Source organism: Vombatus ursinus, unplaced genomic scaffold (genome assembly GCF_900497805.2).
Source record: "Vombatus ursinus unplaced genomic scaffold, bare-nosed wombat genome assembly UNPS02011369.1, whole genome shotgun sequence".
NCBI classification, from domain to species: domain Eukaryota; kingdom Metazoa; phylum Chordata; class Mammalia; order Diprotodontia; family Vombatidae; genus Vombatus; species Vombatus ursinus.
In genome coordinates, this window is record NW_020951147.1 from 2,822,782 (window position 1) to 2,843,567 (window position 20,786).

At 49.3% G+C, this 20,786-nt stretch overlaps 1 protein-coding gene across 3 annotated transcripts in view; it reads right to left on the reverse strand.

Moving 5' to 3' along the window:
- PPP6R3 (protein phosphatase 6 regulatory subunit 3) overlaps positions 1-18,989 on the reverse strand; it is a 30,680-nt gene extending 11,691 nt beyond the window's left edge. The window contains exons 1-11 of one of the 3 annotated variants that reach the window (XM_027856230.1): positions 18,810-18,989; positions 16,953-17,102; positions 16,019-16,083; positions 15,038-15,153; positions 13,460-13,545; positions 9,129-9,215; positions 5,572-5,618; positions 3,607-3,661; positions 2,418-2,548; positions 959-1,080; positions 399-549 (exon numbers count right to left, since the gene is read on the reverse strand). In XM_027856230.1, the coding sequence (XP_027712031.1) occupies positions 399-549; positions 959-1,080; positions 2,418-2,548; positions 3,607-3,661; positions 5,572-5,618; positions 9,129-9,215; positions 13,460-13,545; positions 15,038-15,153; positions 16,019-16,083; positions 16,953-17,102; positions 18,810-18,953 (1,154 nt within the window). In that variant the 5' untranslated portion in view covers positions 18,954-18,989. Of the gene's footprint in view, positions 1-398; positions 550-958; positions 1,081-2,417; positions 2,549-3,606; positions 3,662-5,571; positions 5,670-9,128; positions 9,216-13,459; positions 13,546-15,037; positions 15,154-16,018; positions 16,084-16,952; positions 17,103-18,809 lie in introns of all 3 variants that reach the window. The other 2 variants (XM_027856229.1, XM_027856228.1) reach the window with 2 other exon arrangements.
- Positions 18,990-20,786: the final 1,797 nt, after the last annotated feature.

Consider the following 20,786-nt stretch of genomic DNA (forward strand, 5'->3'; position numbering starts at 1 on the left):
CGCACGGGGCCAGCGCCGGGGCCGGCCGGGGGGCGGCGGGGGGGGAGGGCGGGGGGGTGGGGCGGGGGGGGGGGTGGGGGGGGGGGGCTCTGTCTCCAACACCCTCCACACAGGTTTTCTGCCCACGGTACCTTCTTCAGACCCCTGAGGATTCTGTTTTCTCAAACTAATCTCATTTGAGACTCCTGATTTTTGGGCCCTGGGACCATCTCTACCACTCCAGTGCCAGCCTTTCCATAGCTGATTAATGATGCTCTTTTCTCCCAATTCTCATTTCATGAGGACATGAATAGGGAGAGGATAAGAAAACACACAGGAACAGGAACAAATGAATTAAATGCCCATCCCCCAAAGGAAAACCTGGCAGTTGGTCACATGACCGCTGCCCTCATACTCACCTCAACGGGGATGTAAACTCGGAGAACGAAGCCCAGCCGGTCTCTTTGGTTGGCATCGGTTCTGTGTTCCAAACGTCAGAGCCCACGGAATCAAGGCTGGCACCGTGCGTTGTCTCCATGGGCACATCAAAGTTGGCTGACCAGCTGGGTGCTATGAAAAGGGGCACCAAATGAGAATGGCGGAAGCTGTCCCTGACACCCATGCCAGGGCAAGCCCTCAAGTCGATAACCTGGGAAGTATCCAGGAGCCCCGAATCTGGTGGTCCCCAAACCCAATCCTGCCCTTGGATGTGGGGGTGGAGGGCTGGAGACTACATCCCAGCTCTGGTCCTGAAAGAACAACTTCCCTCCCCATTTCTATATGACAACCAGCACCATAAACATCCCCAAGAAATTCTCCATGGCACAGCATTGAGTGCAGGCTACGTCGCAACAGAAGATATTAGTAAGGTCTCTGAAAACAGACAACTGTCCAAGCGGTGCAGCAGACCGGCGCTGTGAGCGCTGTGAAAGGCGGCAGGCCGTGTCAAGCTCAGGGACAACGAGGGAAAACAACTCACGTTCATTCAAATCCACTTCCATCTTGTCCTCTGGGTTGGCGCTGCTGGAGTCAAATAAATCGTGTTTGGCCCCGTCTTCCTCCTCAGAGTCTGTACTTTCCTCGCTGTCTGTGCTCCCTGAACTGAAGGGAGAAAAGTTACGTACTCGAGTTATTTGCTCAATCCAGAATTCCTTGGAGCCCACTCCGGGGAAGGCAATGATAAAAAGAAAGGCCGCCCAGCAGCACAAACCTACAAATGATGCTGATGATGATGATGATGATAAAAGTAAATGAAAAAACAGGATACAGTTAGGCTTACATTAATTGCAATAACCCATCTTGGTCTCAGAAAACAAATGATGGAACACGTCTTTCTTCAATAAACAGTGGGGGGAGGGGAACCATGTAGCAGTTGTTTTGGCTCAACTGTTTTCCTATGTCATTAGCAATGGGGTGCAGTAACACCACACAAGTAATTGCTTAAAAAAAAACAAACCAAAAAACCCTAGGCATCAATTAAAAAAAAAAATTTTTAAAGGCTAGGGTGCTGGGCCAGGTTTTAGATCAGAGCAGTGACATATTAGCTTTCTCAATATTATTCCTGACAAAAACTGATACACAACTCCTAAACCACAGCTGATTCTGGTCATATTGGGAGGGTCGTGGGAAAGAAGAGTAGTCCCCGATGCCTTAATGACCATTCAAATCATCCTGTTCGGAAGAAGAAGAGTTTTGCTTGGCCTGCATCTGAGTTCAGTGAGCCCATTTACACTAGGTAATAAATACAAGAGAGAAAACAGTTTCTGCCATCTACGTTATGACATCTCTGGAAGTTGGCAGTCTGCTTGGACAATGGCAACAGAACTCGAAAGGGAGCCTGGCCCCTAAATTCAGACAGTGGAACCCAGGGCTGCGGGCAAGCTTCTCCGATGATTAGCGCTCCTCGCCTCTCACCGTGGCCTCAGACGTCACACTCCCCAAGGACATCAGGTCCTAAGCACCAGGAAAGACCTTCCATTCCCTCAGCCAGGATCCAGGCCCGGGGGAAGCCCACTGGGCCTTCCTCCCTGCTTGCCCTGCTCTCTGGGGGAGAGCAGCTGTTCCCTGTCTCTGTGTGGCTCAAGGAAGGACCCCACCGGCAAAACCAGGGACCTGTGAAGCATTTATACAACGCCCTGGAATCCTGAACTGTGACCCACCCACCCTCTGGAAGCCAGGGCAGACCCCCGAGATTCTCACGCACTTGCATGGGACTAGTTTTGTGGAAATTCGGGGGCTGGGGTGATTGTGATTAAGCAGTAAGATAATGGAGCAGAAGATCTTATAGGTGTAACCTTACAGGTGTAATCACAGCCCAGAGCCTCAAGTTTCCCCAAATGGAAAACATGGCTGGTTATTAAAATCACCAGAGTAACAGATGGATGGGCGGGCTGTCTGGCTGGCAGTGGGGGAGGTCCGCACCAGGCCCCCGCACTCACCTCGATCGCCTCTGGGATTCCGGAGCGAAGGCGATGTGCTTCTCTTCCCAAATATCTTCCTCATCAGAACCACCATCATCAAACTGCTGTATCCTTTCTTTACAGCACGCTTCAAACAAGGCGATGTTTCCCTAAACAGAAACAGGAGGAGCGTGAAGGAGAAGAACTGGAAGAGCAGGAGATCGCAACGTCAGCCGCTCCTCTCCCCAAGTTCTAAGACAGTGCAACGTGCGGCTCGTTTGGGACGACCCGCTTCGGGCTGCATAAAGGGCCATTCGGAGAAGCACTCGGTGATGTCCACCATTCGATACTGCTTTGGAAATGGTGTCTCTTTCCCCATTTCCTTCTCGGTAACTAAGCACAGCACACAGACAAAAGAAACGTAAAGATCTGACGTTACCTTCCCGGGAAGTCAGAGCAGAAGGCTTCCCTGAACAGACTGGACTCAAAACTAGCAAACAAGTAGCACGGACCACTCCTCTCCCACGCTCACTTTCATCTAGTAAGATCATAATTTCATTCCCAAGAGTGAGCGACTCAGAGGCCCCCCCACGTCCCCCACCCCGGGCCTGAACAAGCCAGAAAGGGGGCCGGAGCGAGAGCGAGCGCCTCCACGGCGCACCAGCCAATCAACTCGTGCTCTCTTCTCGACAGAAACACCCAACAAGAGAGTGCTGGAAAATCAGCCTGGATGATAAAAACAAAGTACTGTCGCTCTTCGCTTGCGAAGATAATACAATGCTCATCACGGGTCCGTCGGGCATCAGCTCCGGGGTGTATGAGCCTGCGTGCTGAGATTCGCCTGCATTCTCCGTCTATCCACACCCTCTCTCTCACCCAACGCTCCTTGTAACCACGGCATGCATTAAAAGACAGTTGGCTCAAGGGGGCAATCTGTGGTCATGGAGTGTTTCTGTTGGTGCTAAGCAGGTCATTTGGGAATGAAATTACTGCCCCTGCCCTCCCCAGTCCCCAGCCAGGGAGGCTCCCACAGCCCCGGTGGCTCTGGGTGCGGTACGGACACATGAGGGCACTCTGTGTGGCAGCCCTGTCCAGGACGCTTTCACAGGAAGCCTGACAATCGGGTGGAGATGAAAAGCCTAGCTACAGAATGGAAGCCAAATTTTACTTCCCGGTTTCCCTCCCCTCACCATCTCTCATCACGTCTTACAGGAAATTTTCTACTCACACTTTCATTTGTATTGAGGGTAAAGTTGATGTCTGACACCCGATCAAAAGAAACACTGTGAACAAAATACAGGTTTATGCATTTGAGTCCCCGTGAACAAGGAGTCATCTCAACTCCCCAATATACACAGTACTGTTAAAATTCCCACATTCCAGAAGCACAGAATCATATCCCATTGTCACACACACCCCCTTCTCTCAACTATGACATGGCAAAACGCTCACAGTCTGAGCCCGCCCTGTGACAGGGAGAGGGAGAGGGGAAGGGAAGGGACAGCTGTTCTCCTAAGCTGACTAACCACTGCTCTCTGTAACTGTCTGGCACACAACAACGAGCTGGAAAAGAAGGCACGATTTTAAAATCCGAGTCCCCAGGCTGGCTGAGTCTGCACCCTGACATACACGTGTAGACACAAATACACCCCTCCATGGCATGGAGAAGCAAAACTACAGAAGGGTGAGAAATGCAAACTCCTTAATTACAACTTTCTAACCCAAACGGGGCCCGGCCCAATGTTTTGACAACTTTTACAAGGATTCCTTGAAAATTATCTCAATGTATGCAAGTGGAAAACCTGAGCTCCAGCGACTAAGGAGGATGCATTCAGTGGGATGCAAAGTCTAGGGAGAACCTGAACCGTGGGGCCCCTGAGGAACAGTGTGAGAGCCCAAGGAGGTGCCCTCCCTACCTGCGCCCAGCACAGCCCCTACAAACCCTTTCTCGGACAGCGGGATTGGCCGTTCGGGGCTCTTGTCCGGGTCTGAAGGGGACAGCGGCTGAGCCGCCCCGCCTCATCCCCTGGTCTAGTTCCATCTCCACGGGCTAACCGGAGCCACCCCCTGCACGGGCCCCCTCAGACGACGTGCCCTCATGCCGTCAGAACCGCACGAGACTACGTGCCTGGTTTTCCTTTTCTGGCGAACCCTCTGAATAACTGACTCTGGGAGTTAAATCTGTGCGCGTGGCCTGACATTTCCTCTTCTGTTGCACATCCCCTCTGTCCTACATCCTCCGGGTAGGGAGGAGACCCTGGTTCTCACGGGCCACGCAAACGGAGACATCCTCTAGCGGGTTCTGCCATGCCAGGAGGGCTTTGCGTGTAGGTCAGTTTGTGGACTCTGTGTGGGCTGTCAAAAGACCAGCCTGAATCCTGAAGGGCTCCCCAGCTCCCCTGAAGGGCGAGGGCTGCAATCAGGAGAGGAGGAATACAACAATAACCTTACAGATCTTTGAAATATGAAGCGTGCATACACTATGGGTGTGGATATTCTATTTACTACCTAAGAATGGACACCACAGGTTTCCAAAGGGCTTTTACAGACATTATCTCATCTGATCCTCACATCAACCCTCGGAGGTAACACCAGAGACACTTCTCTTCATTTTATAGAGGAGGAAACTGAGGCTCAGAGTTGGGGAGTGACTTGTCCAGGGTCACTCTGCTAGTCAGCATCAGAAAATGGATTCCACTCCAAGTCTCCTGCCCTGAAAGCCAACATTCTGCCCCTATCCTCCAGTCTTTAAATCCATGCACGCACAGCCCCCAGCTGCCCAGGTGGTCGGGTGAAATGACACAACAGGGTGTCCACATGCACGGCCCAGAGAGGGCAGCCAGTCCCTTTTTCGTTCCGGGTCACGCCTGGGCAATTCTTGGCATAGAGAATTCCAGTGAAGGAAATGTGCTCTTCCACAGCAGCTAAGTCTTATGGAGCTGCCCAGAGCACTGAGAGGGTCTGGTGACTCGCCCAAGTGTCAGGCAAAACTCGAACCCAGATTCCGTGCCCCTCGGTATGAACCCCGGTCTCGGTGCACAGCCTCCCACGGTGCTCCCCACAAAGACGAGGCCCAGAGTGATGTTGGCCGCACCGCTCCCTGAGGAAGCCGCGTGGCCGGGCCGCCCAACGCCATGGGAACCCAGGAACAGCAGGGTACGAGACAGACAAGGACCTAGGGGAGCATACTCACTTGCCAATGTCATCTTGATCTGCAAACTTCTCATCATTGAAGCCAAACTGGTCAATAAAATTGGACGTCATTTGTTGCATCTGATAATCAGAAAAGGCCTGGCAACCCCAGGACCAACGACAGTGACATCATGATTCTACGGATAATCTAAACACTATTTGCCCACTTGTGCTCCAGAAACATTTACTAAGTTCAACACAGGGTTGAAATGGGTCTGTAGTTACTGAAAGCTTTTTTTCTTCATTTTAAAGAAGCAATTATTTCAGACATATCTGCAAAAGGTAGGTTCTGGAATCTGTCCTACTAATGCACAAAGGAGAAGACCCAACACACTTTCCAAGAACATTCCCACATTATTTCTACAAGAACAAGCTATGTCATGAGATTCCAACTTCACTGAAGGGCTCCCTTCGGAGATCTGGGCCGTCTTCCTACATGCTGCTCTGGACACCCCCACGCAGCCCCCCTCAGACATCCCACCGTCCCTACAACTAGCAATGGGATACAAAGATGTGACAGTCCTTCTGGGTCTGCTCTTCTATGGAGCACGCGAGCAGGAGGGGAGGCCCCTGGTCTCCCCTCCAGCTGCGTCGGAGGGGCAGTCGTGAGGATGAAACAGGGCGGCGCTCAAGCGCGCCTGGATGTTGGACAAGGCCCAAGCACGGACCCGGGATGGGTGTGCAAACACTTTGGGGTGGCCTCAGACCTTCCTAGGGCCCAGGGTATGTGGAGAATGAGAGGCCAAGGCTCGGAGCGTTACTGAAACTGCCTCAGAGAGACAAAGGAACAAGAAGGGGACAAGAAGGAAGAGATTTTTCTCTTCTCTGTCTCCAACACTAAGGGGATGAGGGGCTTTGTTCTTCTCCACCGAAAGAAAGAGCAGCAAAGAACACAATGGAGCTAAGGAGGGGGTTTCAGAGGGCCCTCAGGGAGACTCCAAAAATGCCAAGTGCAAGCTTTTCCACTGATATTCTCTGGGTCTGCCAAGGCACCACCCATCTGTACAAAAGAGAACTCTGGGAGGTGCTTAATGGAGGTTTGGTGATCAAGTGTGTCCTTGGCAATGGGAGACCCAGCCCTCAACATGGGTACTTCAGGAGCCACCGGGGGGGGGGGGGGCCGCTGGCTGGCTCCACCCACCCTCCCGTGCAGGGGGAGAGGGCTGGATTGGGAAATGCACTGAGGGCTATATATGGAGACGGGGATTTGTGAGTATATCTCTTCCATGAGATTTTTTGTTGAAGAGAATGACTGAAACTAGATCAGCAAAACATGACGCTCATGAGCTACCTCGGTTAGCAGAGCTAACAGAGAAGTTTGCATGTATAATATTCAGATGGATATCCTTAGCCCTGTGGTCACCCATTCTTAGACAGAGAGTGAGCCACAGACAGTTCAAAATTACAGACACTGTCAATATTCTTCTTTAGGGGGAATTCACAAGATGGCACCGGGTCTCTCACTTGGACTGACCAGGCCCTATTTCTCCTTCTCTCATCTCCTTGGAGTTCCAGCGCGGTCTAATTTCCCGCACCCTCTCACACAGGCATGCCACCTGTGATCGCACATCTTAGAGACAAGGACAAGGGATGCTGGGGTTGGGAGGGCTTGTTGGCTACTAAGGGGATTTGGCACAGGAAGCCTCTCTGTCACCCTATTTTCTGACTGACAAGGGCAGTGACTAAAGCTAATAATGCCTAAGAAGAATGAAAACATTCTCAGACCAGTCGATAGCTACTGGTGATTGGCTGAGAGCCTCTACAATGGGGCTATAATATGGAAAAAATTTTATTTGAGATAAATGTGTTCTGTGATTTAAAAATTACAAACTACCCTTTTTGTACCTTTAGATAGAGACCTTCTACAAACCGAATTTAATGCTTGCTGCCTCACAGAATTATATAAGTAAACATGAGTTTGTTTTTTAAATCCACGAACCCTAAGTCTGTGAACTTTGCAAAATCCTTTGTCAGTCTGTTTGGGTGTGGAAGAGGCTTTTCCAAGCCAAAGGAAGGAGAGAGTATTTCCATCCTTCTGTGTACCTTTGGAGGGCTCATGGCTGCAGAGTCTAGGGCTGGAAAAATAAGTGCTGCTCTCAAAGACTTATTATTTGTAAAGAGCTTATTGACAAAAATAACATGAAAAAACCTTAAGATATTGGTACAAACTATTCTACAGAAAGATGGGTAGGAATAGGATAAAAAATCTGAGTTTGGCGAGTGAAATTCAAAGTCCAAAACACATGAAAACACCTTTCTGTAACTTAAGAGTAGCTAAAATGAGTAGGAGGAATGGAAAGTGCCCCGCATGATCCATCAGTAGTCACTACCAACACACATGCAGCCCTGCACAGCACTGCTGGACGAGGGGAGCTCTGACGGCTTGCCAAGTCGGGCTGGGCAGCGCTACAGGTCATGGTCCCCCAAACCAAGAAGCAAGGTGCTCCCAGAGCCCACGAGGAGCCAGGACTTCATGCACAGAGCAGGGAGCTGCCTGGCCCCAAGGGCCAGGCCCACAAATGCAAAGGGGACTCAGTTGAAAGCCTGGGAACTGGACAACAGGGCACCACTCACTGTTGGGCCCTGATGGAGAGAAGAACTGAACTTTAAATAGTCCCTGGGAAAAGCTGGGCAACCCCCGGCTCAAAACAAGGAAGCTGCCCAGCTTGGAGGGGAGCTGGCCACAGCAGCTAGCGAGGCAGATGGAAAATTAAGATAACAGATTTAAAGTATAAGTAAAACCCGTCATAATGTTAACAAAGGAAGCAATGTGGGGTCTTAGGATAAGGAAGGCATGGGGTCAGGAGTTCTATAAATTCAATCTCGATGCCTTTTCCAGGTATAAACACGTGAGAGAAAAGCAGCCCTCCTACTGCCCGGGAGGGATGGTAGAGGACGGCTTCCTTGTGCCCACAGGGGTTCCAGAGCTGTTGGGGGCCTGTATCCTGGGAAGGGCCCAGAGCACACTTGGCAGCACTGGCCCCAAAGGGGACAGTTTCAGCATCAATGCAGACTGCTGAGGGGTTTAACTCCCTCCCAAGACACTGGCTGGCCAGCCCAAAAGCCACCCCTGACCTGCATGTTCTTTTTACAGAAGGAAATCCTTGCTCATTTTTAGGATCTGGGGCAAACCTGCTCTGTTTACTTAAGCTACTAAGTTGAAGTAAGACAATGAAAAATTTCAATTACATTTCTTCCTGAAATTTGTTTTATAAGAAGCCTCAGCTATCTTTATTAATCAAAATAACTCTAAGAAGCATTATTAGGACTTCAGTCAATCTGGGGTTCCATGATTTGTTAACACTGTCTCTACCAACATTATTTGGAACTGATATTTTAAAAATGTACCCTGGAAATATAATCAAAGCAAACATCATCCGTTCAGATACGACCCTGGGTCCCCCTAAAAAACTGACATAAAAGAGCATTATAAAATAGAAATATTTGCATTTAAATTTAAGCATAACAAATTTATAATATTATGAAGACAATTCTTAAAAAGTTAACCTGACTTGCCATCCAAAAAATCCCAAAGCAGAAACTATGCACATAACTCACTTGCTGTAAAGAAGAGTCTTGCGAGAAACCCGTTTCTTTAAAGTCAATTTCATCATCACTGGATGAATGAATATGGCAGGTTGTAACCTATGTGTAAAAATGGACATAACTATTTAATACCAGTATTGAAATTTTAATTACGAAACAGGCACATTACTTTTTCTATTAAAATATATACAAGAAAATGCACAAACAGGTTAAACCAAATTAGGGACTGATGATAGTTGTAGCAACATTTAAAAAAACCGTTTTACCACCCAGTCGACCCAATTATTCTCAGGAATTCTCAGATTCTGCCAACACAGATTTCTTCCACTGCCCTGCACTTGGACCACCCTGGGCTCCTTCTACTCTGTCACCACCACCACCACCAATAAGAAGACAGGGACAAAAAGAATCCATCTAACTCAAGTGATCTGGATTTGCTACTAACAGCAGCTGTGTCAGGGAAGTAGGTTAGAATGGCTAAAATAAAATGATCACATACAGATTGAGTTTATGTAAAACCACCCCGATAGGGAGGCCTGACTCAGAGCCCTGAGAAGGGCAGAGGAACGGCAGCTCAGGTCGAGAGCATGTTGTTAAATGGCTGTACAACAAAACAGGCCTTGAGCCACGTATGCACTTGGCCCTCATGTTTAAAAATCCACTAACAAGGAAAAACTGGAGGTCTGGGATGTAAATGGTTAAAGCTCCTGATGCATCTCTCAAACCCAGCAAGTTGAGCAAGGTCCCTTAAGGACTGAGTGCAAAGGAGCCCAGCCCAGGAGGAGCCCTGGGCTTGAAGTCAGAGGCCCTCCGCAGCCAGCATGTACCACCAGCCTCACAGGAAGGTGCTTGCTTAACCTGTGCCACAGGGCACAGCTGGAGGGAGAAGTGAGCTGGGTTGGTCTGCCATGGGCCTAGATCCCATTTCTCTCAGGCACAGTGTCTCTGCTGTCACACAGGACATAGAACTTTCTCACTTGGGTCACTGCAGGATACAGGTTTATTTGCCCAGATCCCTTGGGCATAACAGTCAGATGCCAAGAGTGTGATCAATCATCATAATGCTGACTAAATAATAAGCACTACAATTACACTGTATTATGTGCCTGATTTAAAAAAAAAATGAAAACTCGCCCTGACCTCATGAAGAATCACCATGCAGAAAGAGAGCAGGCTTGCTTTTCCTTCTTACCAAACTGGGGAGGGAGGCTGTGCCTTAAATTTACCCTCCATGCTTAGGGCTGTGTAGAGCCCAATAAGGAGGGGGGCACCCAGGCAGGACCATCAGACGCTGCTGCCGGCACGTATGTGGCGCACAGGCTGGGCCTGTGTGCAAGCCCCTGAATGCAACCTAGGAAGAGCCTCCTGATGCCTTATTAATGAAGGCATGTCTCTGTCTCTCCAGGAACTGCTCTCTCAAATGAAGCCAAAACTCTCTCTTTTTATTTGCTCTTCAGCTTAACTCTCCACATAAAAACCTGTCACTAACTCAATGGAAATCCTAAGCAAGTCATCCATATGGATCTCAAATCTGAGTCAAGTCTGGGGCTCTGAAGAGTTAGGGCCTAAGGCACATTGTGGGCAGCCTGTAACTGGAGGTGCCATGGGCTCAAGCATGAAATCAGCAAGCCCCCTTGATGGTCCCCACTTTTTACCCCCTAGTCACTACAAGGCCTAAGCTACCAGGCCAAATGACTCGCCTTTCGATATCCCCTTTGCTTCATCCAGAGTCGATAACAAGGGTGCCTCACCACGCGAGTGAATGTGGAAAGGCCAGCCGCGTCAGCATCTCAATAAAGGAGACAGCTAAAAACCGCTCTCCTGGCGACAAGGGCATGGGCGGGACCACATACCATAATGAAAAGGGGGTCCTGGATGTACACGAAGTGGCCTTTCTGCCCAATGAGGCAGTCCCAGGGTCCAGTGTGCCTGTGGGGGCTTTAAGGGCCGGGCTATTTGGTGGTGCCTCTGGGACTCATTTTCTCTAAGAGATTCTACAGTAACTTCTTATTTAAAAGCAGTCAAACTCTGCAGAACAGCTAAAGTATTATCATTTTAAGTGGAAAATCGAAACTTCAATGGCTTCAGTCTGTATTATATAACTTTTGCATGTTTCTTGATGAAGTATATGAATTCAAGTTTTACTTGAAATCCTTCATATTTCAAATGTTAAAATTAATTTACATTCTCACAAAACATAGGCTGGAAGAAAGACACGCTGCCCCTTCCCCCACCCCAAAACAAGGCAGGAGGGTAATCCAGCTCGGATGGAGAACTGAGTGGAACACAAGTTACTCTTCAATGTAGGGAAGCGAGGGCTCTTTAAGATGGAAGAGAAGCCCAGATCCGGGGCGACAGCGATCACAGAACACAAGTGGACTGACTTCTGCTGCTTCAGCTGGGGATATTTGTAGATGAAGGCTCCATTCATTTAAACTCTTAATTTCATTCAATTAACCAAGTCTTTACTGAGCACCTACTACGTGCCCAGAATGTGTCAGGTTGGTTGTACCGCTTACGGTGAACTCTTCCTAAAGTTCGGATACGACTGGGTGATAGAGAGAGAGTCCCTCCCAGCTGGGGAGGAGCACCCCTCTGTCCATCCCTCCTGGGGGGGAGGAGGTTAGCTGGCTCACTGACCATTGACTGAAACCTCACTGGTTACCACATGTGCAAAATTACACTCTATGAGCATCGGGTAGTAAAGAAAAACCCTTTTGGAAACAATATTCGATCAGGGCTGCAAATGAAGACATCATGTGCAGAGATGAACACCAAACCGAGAAAAATCCCCTCTGACAAATTCCCTCCCCTCTGCTGGAAGAATTCACTATTTTCACTCTGTCTCCCACAGAAGCTCCACTTTCTGCAGCCCAGGGGCCCTGGAGCCCCCTGGAGAGGAGTCTTTTCCTGCTGCCCAAGGGCTACCTTCCCTGCCTTCTCCAGCAGCTGGAAGGGGCTCTGTGTCCACGACAAATGCGGGTCACCGTCACAGGGGAGGATTCGCGTCCTTGGCTGTGACACAGAACGCCTGCGGGGATTCCTGGGGAGAGGAGCTGCTGCGTTTGCTTTCGGACAGGCTCTCTGGCCACCAGGGTGCAACCCACCCACCCATGTCTTAGCTCCTGCTTCTAACCCACCACGAGAGAGGCAGCATGGGGGCGGCCTTCGGAGAGGGCCCTCACAGAGATCTCCGGCATCCCAGGGAGCTCCACGCTGTGCCTGGAATTGGGGAGGCTCAGGAACAGCGGAGACCTCGCCTGAGGAGGCAGAGACAGAGAAGAGAGCTTGGAACCTTCTCATCTGGGTTTCACGTCGTGGCTGACTGATTTCAGGATGGCAAGTGGGGATCGTGCCCCCTTCTCTGGGCATCAGGCTAATTGGCTTTACCCACTGTAAGCTGGCGTGTGGTCTCAGGAAAAACTACTTCATTAAAATTCACATAAAGTGAATCCCATGACGGGGTAAAAATGGCATATAGTCCATTCCAAAGACCAACATAAATGATACCATTTTAAAAAAATCAGGCACCCTTTAAAACTGAAGCTAACAGAGTTGCCTACATAAGTGGTTTCATTAATTCAATAACCTAAAATTGGGCACACCCAACCCATCCATCCTCTGAGGAAGCTGTACTCTGGAGACGACTCAAGGGGATTTTGAGCTCTCGTGGCTCTCCCCAAGAGAAGCCAGCTCAAGTTTAAAGAGCGCTCTGGAAAGCCCAGGGATGGCTTGCCTCCCCTCACTGATAACAGAGCCAAAGCCACACGGCCTGCTCTGGTTGGGGGCCAGGAAGATGGTGGTAACCAAACAAAGCGTGGAGGTCCCGGCACGAGGATGTCTCAGGGAAACCTGAAGTTATAAGGAGCCCACAAGATGACAAACCTCGGCGGGCAGGAACAGAATGGATGCACCGCTCCCTGAGAAGCCAGAGGACTGTGAGCATCTTAAAAGCAAAAAGGGATGGCCACTTAAGACAGAGAAAAGCTTGTGCTGTCTTCCTTCTCCTTTGAACCAATCTATCTTTGGTTGAAAAATACCACCAGGCCCCTCCAAACACCACATAGCATGGGGCCCGGAGTCAGAAAGACTCAACTCAAGTTCAAATCTGGCCCCAGACACCGACTAGGTGTGGGACCCTGGGCAAGTCACTTCACCATTGTTTGCCTCAGTTTCCTCAACTGTAAAACGGGGATGAGATTAGCACCTGCTTTGTAGGGCTACTGTGAGGATCAAGTGAGATGATATTTGTAAAGTGCTCAGCCTGGTCGAGGCACAGAGTAGGCGCTACGTGAACGCACGGTGCCCTCACGAGGCTGCCGCTCGCGCCTCATCCAACCTACCAGGTCCACTGTGTTCCGCTTGTTCGTCTCCCCTAAAGAACTGGTGCAGAAGGTCTCCCACCGTTCTCTGACATCGTCCGGAAGCTCTGGGAAATGGGAGAGGAAAGAAGCTGCATCACCAGGCAACCCTACTGCGCGCACGCACCCATCCACGCACACACCACACACACAGACATACACCCACACCCAGAGGCTCTGAGCCTTTGGCTATCTCCAGGGGACCCCAAGGCTGGAGGGAGGAGGACGTGTGCTCACGCTGAGCTCCTGCCCCCTGGCCCCTGCTCTCCCCGCTACACTGAGGATACCAAGGTTCTTACAACAGGAATTCAAGTAATCTCACGTGGCCTGACCATTATGAGGCAGTTGGGGGTGCCACGGCCCACAGAGCACACGGCCAGAGTCAGCAAGCCTCGAGCTGAAATCTAGTGTCAGACACAGAGCAGCTGTGGAACCCAGGGCAATTCACCAAACCTCTGCTGCCTCCATTTCATCTGTAAAATGGGTGTACTGCCAGCACCTCCCTCCCAGGGTTGTGCTCCTATTGGCAAAGCGCTCAGCAGGGGCTCCTTTCCCCTCCCCACCCTCCAAAGGCACAGCACAACCGAGGGGACGACCCTCCCCGACTCCAGCCAGTCTCTGACTCAAAGACATCCACGGCAAGGAAGGCCACGGTACCTCTGGGCAGGCCTCCTGAATGGTGTCGTGGCCAGGTCTCATTTGCCATGACCCCGTCCCCATCCCCGTGGACGAAATTCGCTCCTGGCTCTCCCCGAGGGGGCCCCCAGCACAGAGGCCGGGAGCAGGTTTCCTGGTAGACCTTCCACAGAGACACTCAGAAAGGCCAATGAGAGGCTGGCCAGCTGCCCGGCAGATACAGCCCGGAGCTCTCCACAAGACACACTGCGTTCCCCTCTGGAACAAGCCCAGCCCTGGCCACGGCTATCAGGGTGGTTTTTGAGGTGACTCGAAGCCACAAAGCAAGTCACCCCGACTCAGAGTAGGAGAGAGCAACCAGGAGGACCTCGACAGAGGCCTGAATGCTAACTGACAGGGGCAGAGCCCACCAGGTGAGCAAGGGACAGGCAGGGAGACTGAGGGGAGTGAATCCTGAAGCTAAAACAAAGTTCTCCAACCCACGAGGCTCACACACCCCTTTGGAATTCTGGTGAGGCAGAAGCCTGCTTGCCTCAGAACAACGTAGACGTGGGATCACAGAGGACCCTGAGAAGAATAAAACTGTTCTCAGGATACTGTTGGGGATTTTGAAGGGCTAAGAATGCCTGCCCTAGCTCAAGCTGCCTGGAACCACACCAGTGATCGTGTCACGTGGCCACAGCTTGTGGAGAAATCCCCCAGCAGATTCCCTGGAACACATTCACCAAAGTAGCCAAAATCAGAAACTGTGTTTTTTTTAAAACAAAAATGACAACCACAAAATAAAGCACTACAGAGCTTTTTACAGTCACATAATTTGGGTCAAATTAACGTAAAATCAACTAGACAAAGATCTGCTCTACTAAGAAGCCTTTCCCAGTCCAAGCTCAGCTCTGAGCGATCCCGGACACCATCGGGACTCACCTTTAATCAGCTGCTGCACTAACGTACTGTTTGGCCCCTTGTCTGTGCTGTGCACGATGCAATTTGCAATCCTCGTTAAGTGGCCCATGTAACCGTGGCGTCGTCCTCCTTCGGCCCTGAAAGAAAGAGGTCTATGAGTCCCACATCTGTCGAAATGAAGTGGGGGACACAGGGCTAAATTCATCAATGATAAAGTTTGCAGAGGGAACACTCTTGGCAAATGGGTCTGTAGGCAAGAATGTGTTGTCTCCAAAATTGCTGACAAGATCAGACAGGTGTGGGATAAGGTGAGGGCAGGCCCCTTCATCCGTCTGAGTCAGTCAACCGTCCTCATTATCTGATGTTCAGTGACACACTTTCCTTTGGGTTAAGCTACTGACTGGAGTTTAACCAGACCAAGAAAAAGCTCCGAGCAGGCACTAGGTCAGCTAAAGGCAGCTTTGGAGCACGCCTCTATCTACTCAGTGTTCTCCCAGGGAGTTTGCATATTATTTTTCCATGGCTAAGTAAGGAAAGCTCTTGCTTTGGAGTAAAGCCAATTCCAAGCATCAAGGAACACAGAGTGAGGATTCAAGGTCAGAAGGTCCCCACTATCTGCCTTTCCGCCTAATCCCAAGGACTGTGGGGGGCAGAAGAGTCGCTGTCCTGGCATGCCTGACTTCTGGTCAGCTTCACATCTCAAAGTCACCCTGCATGAACCTAGGTCCCCCTGACCAGCTGGCTTTCCACGTGTAAGCAGAGGATGAACCTGTCCCCCCTCCCTCTTCTACCCAATACTCCCACAGGGCAGAGACCGAAGCCATCTTTGCCTGTCCTTCACACTTTACTACCTTGCACTCAGACCCACAAGTGTGTGGGGGCTATCCAGCCTTCAGCCCCACAGTGTCAGATACTGACAGCTTTCTGGAGCTGAGGACCCACTGCTTAATTCAACTCACAAATCCAAATATATTTCCAAGACAGAAAAATCTGATTACTCACTGTTTCTTCTCATTCATTTCCCAGGCTTCAAGTATTCGTTCCACTAACTGGCACTTAAGAAACAGCTGTTTTTGTTTTTGTTTTTGAAAGAAAGAAAAAAAAAATCCAGTTAACACTGAAATGTTTTCCCCATAAAACTACACTGCTTGTGAATGAAGCCGTTTTAGTCCCAGAATATCACATATAATTTAAACATTCAACAAAGGAGAAGAGACAATACGCCCTTTAAAGCAAAACTGACGTGACTACAAGCAATCGAAAAAAGTGCCCAGACCACAACAGACAAATGGTCAAATACAGGGCTTCTCATTTCAGCAAGTCAAACTGATCTGGAAATTTAAAGAGAAAAGACTTGCTTCTTCGGGGTTGAGATCAGCTAGGAAAATCAAGCCCAGAAGGAGATCGACCGTCCAGAACACTACCGTTCCTAAAGGGAACCAGGCTCTGGCACCTAATCAGAAACAGCAGCCCAACTCTTGCTTTTTTCAGGGCAGAAATGAGGCGAATGAGGGGCAGTTAGGTGGCACAGCGGATGGAGCACCGGCCCTGGATTCAGGAGGACCTGAGTTCAAATCTGGCCTCTGACACATAACACTTACTAGCTGTGTGACTCTGGGCGAGTCACTTAACCCCGATCGTCTCACCCAAAAAAAAAATAAATAAAAGAAATGAGGCCAATGAGAACTAGAGAGAAGCCAACTTAACGCAGGTGAGATGCAGATCAGGGAAAAAAGCTGTGTGTGGGAACTTGGCCCCCCGACCATAGAGGGAGCACTGGAAAGGACCTCGGACGCCATCCCCACAGAGACACGTTAGCAGAGGCTCAGGGAGGTGAAGGAGTCTGCCCGAATCCCTGAAACCACCCACACTGCTCCCAATGTCTGCTCCCTCATCGAGTCCCCACAAAAAGGACACTGGAAGAGAGGAGTCTTACGTGTCTCAGTAAAAGATTGTCGCCAGTGGAATCCTGATCAGTAACGGGGCCACTTTCTGGGCTTTCAAAAGGACTTGCAAGAATCAAGGCAATACAGATTTCTACTTGAGTATGTAAAAAGTTATTCCATGTATATTTGAAGAACATATCCTGTCAAAAAAAAAAAGAGCTTTATTTTAAAACTCTTGGTTCTCTATATAAATAATGAATTTAAAACACAATTTCACTAAAGGAAATTCAATCAGCAGCCATGGTATGTCTACAAAGTGAGAATGGAAGGTCTCGGCATAAATAACACTCAGATGGACAATCAGCCTGGATGGCAGAAAAGGTCGTCCACTCTATGGGTCGACGCGTACTGTCACAGAACCTCAGAGGAACAGCATGAAGCACCTGGCGATGACAAGCTCCCGACCGATGAGAGGGGCACACGGGGACACATGCACACAACACACATCACGCCACTGTAGCGGCCGGTCGTCCTGAGCGTGTGACCATTCCTCAGAGCTCCTGGTCCGCACATCTTGCAGCATCAGCCAAAGGCATGTGACAAAGGAACACGGGGAACACCTTGCCTGCTCACAGACAGCCTGAGAGCCATGCTCTGACCCAAAGAAGAAAGCCTCAGTCAAATTCGGACATTCCAATTAGGGACTGAAAACAATCCTACCAAAAGGACCGCCATCAGCCTGAATTTAATGATGTTGCAAAACCGTATTTTTCTTCTGTGTGCTGAGCAGCCAGAATTCTGTGGGCTATGGCTACTGTTCACTTTCTAGACAATACTAATTAGAATGAGAGAAGAAACCAAATCAGAGAAAAGAGGTAAGAATGGTTCTTACTGACTCCCCCCAATGGGAGGAGATGGAGAAAAAGTCACTTTTCTGACCCTTTCATGACTAAGATAGAATCGACGACCCACTCCTACTTTGGGGAGTCTTTTGTCTTTGCCAATACACTTCTTAAAACGAGATCATACAAACTCTTTTCAATTATGCTGCTCTCGATATTAGATCATCTGAAAGAAGCCAAGACCTTTCTCAAGCTCTTGTGTCAAGTAACAAAAACAAATAATGGACAATTCCCACATGAATTTCCCTGGCCTAAGTATATCAATCAACCAACCAACCAGCTGAGGGCAAAGAGGAGGCAGCCCTTGCCCTCAAGGAACTGACATTCTATTGACAGGAGTTGACATGTACATCCACAAGTGCACAGATGTACGCACATAAGTACACACAAACTGAATCCAAGGCATTGGAGGGAAGGAGGAATGGCCTAATGCTGGAGATAGCACTGGGGCTAAACTTTCAAGGAAATTAGGGAAAGGAAGAGATAGAGGACGCATCCCAGGTGCAGGGAACGGCCAGTGCAAAGGCACGGTGATGGGAGAATTATGGGTAACACACTGAAAAGGCCTCTGTGGCTGGACTATCGCGTGTGTGAGGTGGAGAGCTTTCCATGCCTGGTCAGATCTGAGATTTAGAAATAATTCTTTGGCTGTGTGGAAGACAGAATGGACAAGGGAGAAAGCACAGGCCAGGAAATGCAAGTGAGAGATGATGCCCACAGTGCCCCGGGGGAGGCCCTGCTCAGGGCACACCCTCCTGGCCTCACAGCAAAGGCTCTGGACACAACGCAAACTAAGCATCCTGAACTAGACGGACCCCGGGGACACGGACAAACTGACGGACGGACCACCTGGGAGTTTACTGAGGATACGAGGGGGAGAAAGCTGGACGGAACAAAGCTTCCAGAACACACTCCTTGGAAGTGCCTCCCGCTTCCTGAGGGCCCAAAAGCAGAGTGGCATCAAGTCACGTGGGCCAACGGCAAGAGAAGGCAACACGCACTTACCAGTATCACGCCGACGCTGTTGAGCTCCACGAGGTCCACGTTGACACTGTTCGTGTTGGTCTGCAGGAGGCTCGAGATCAGTCGGATGACATTCAAGCGAGTGTTCCCCACAGGAGGATCCAGCACACCCCAGGTGGTCTTCATGACACTTTTCTAAAGACAGAAAAACAATACTGATCTCAACTCAATGCATCACTTTCCATAAATTGATTTGTGTATAAACTGGCTCTAATTTTTCAGGGTAAAAAAAAAAAACAACCTTCAGGCCAGGAGAAGCAGCCAGGTTGATTTGCAACAAGCTCATTTACGTGGGCACATACACGCTAACTTATGCCTGACCGCTGAGCCACTAAAGTACTACCAGCAAAAAGCTATTCTCTTGTTCAAAGGATGTGGGGCTGAAAGGGGCTTAAAAGTCACCTAATCCAATCTCTTCATTTTGAAGAAGATAAAGGAGGTACAGTTTCTTTAAGTCAAGTCTCAGTTACAAAAAGAAATCTAGACATTTTGCAGGTAAACTGGTAAAAAAAAAAAAGTGAACTATTCACCCCACCACTGTGTCAGTGAACTCCATTCCAGCTCCTTAACATCCCCCATCCTTTCTATCAGCACATGTCTTCCCACTTCCATATGCACACACTTCGCATTTTACACTCATCATATGCCAGCTTAAACCAAAACGAGGAGGCTTTAAAAATATCGAAAACTGTCGAGGGTCGATAGCAGGTAACCTTCTTACCCTAGAGACCAGGGAAAGATTTCAGAGGATGAACTTGGGTGGGAAAAAACTGCCATTTTCATTTCAATATAGTCCTATGTATTTTATTTCATGCAGGCAAAAACCTTGCTCCTGAGTAGGTATCCACAGGCTTCTCTGGACTGTGCCAAAAGGGTCTAGGCCACAAAACAGGTTCACAGAAACACTCTAAGACGATGCAATAAAGCCTCCCATCTGCCAACAGATTTTGTTCCCTGTTAGGAGGGGAGCCAATGGCAGCTGGCCTTCTTTTGGGAGCAAACACCCCAGAAGGATGTCTATCAAGTGGCATGTTGTTGAAAATAGAAAACAGAGGCAGAAAGAGTCAACCAACAGCCCTCTCCACCTCTCCCCACTGCGCCTTGCCACTGGCATCCATGAGCATGGCTTATACCCATGGTGGGCCCTGGTCATCACTAGAGCTGGTCCCCAATCTAGAGCCACCTTGAGGCTGCATTCAGTATTGGCAAAAGCTACATTCAGCATCTCACAAAATCCGAGTACAAAATAACTATCATGCAGAGAAAAGACAGCTGACATTAGCACAGTAGCAGGGAGACTGCCAGATGGAAACTACCGCCACTGCTTTCTATACCATTAGAAGCTGGCACACCTTGGAGGCAACACTCATTCAACAAATAAAAAAAAAAAAAAACCAACAAAATTTAAATGGAATGCTCCAAGTTTAGAGTATTTTGACACTATTCTGAATAGAACCACTTTCAAAATGTTGGTAAGGTTAAGTAAAATATCAACTTAATAGCTAACAATAATCAATTCCCAATAGCAACCACTGTAGATCTCCAGGCCAAAGAGCATAGCACAATACTGGCTCAGACCAAAGTAGCTTTCTGCTCTGTCCCAGAGAGGCAGCGGTGTGCTCCCAAGAAAACTCCTAACACAAGGATTCAGGCCAGAAGGACGAGGGCTGCCTCCCTACCAACCCTTCAGAAGGGGCAAGGATCTCGCCCCCATGCCAACACAGTGACCTGGACCACTTTAAGGAGGCAGGTCAGTCACTGCAGCTTGGAGCTTACCCTCGCTGCTCATCAACCAAGAAAGGACTCAATCAGATGAAACATGCCAACTCTTCAAGTCTCCTACAGCCCCTGACAGTTTCTTGCTCCCTCAATAATACAGCTTTGAAACAATATGGCCAGCACCATCTTTATTAAAGTACATAGCTCTTCAAAGACTCTCAATTTCTTTTTTTTTTTTTT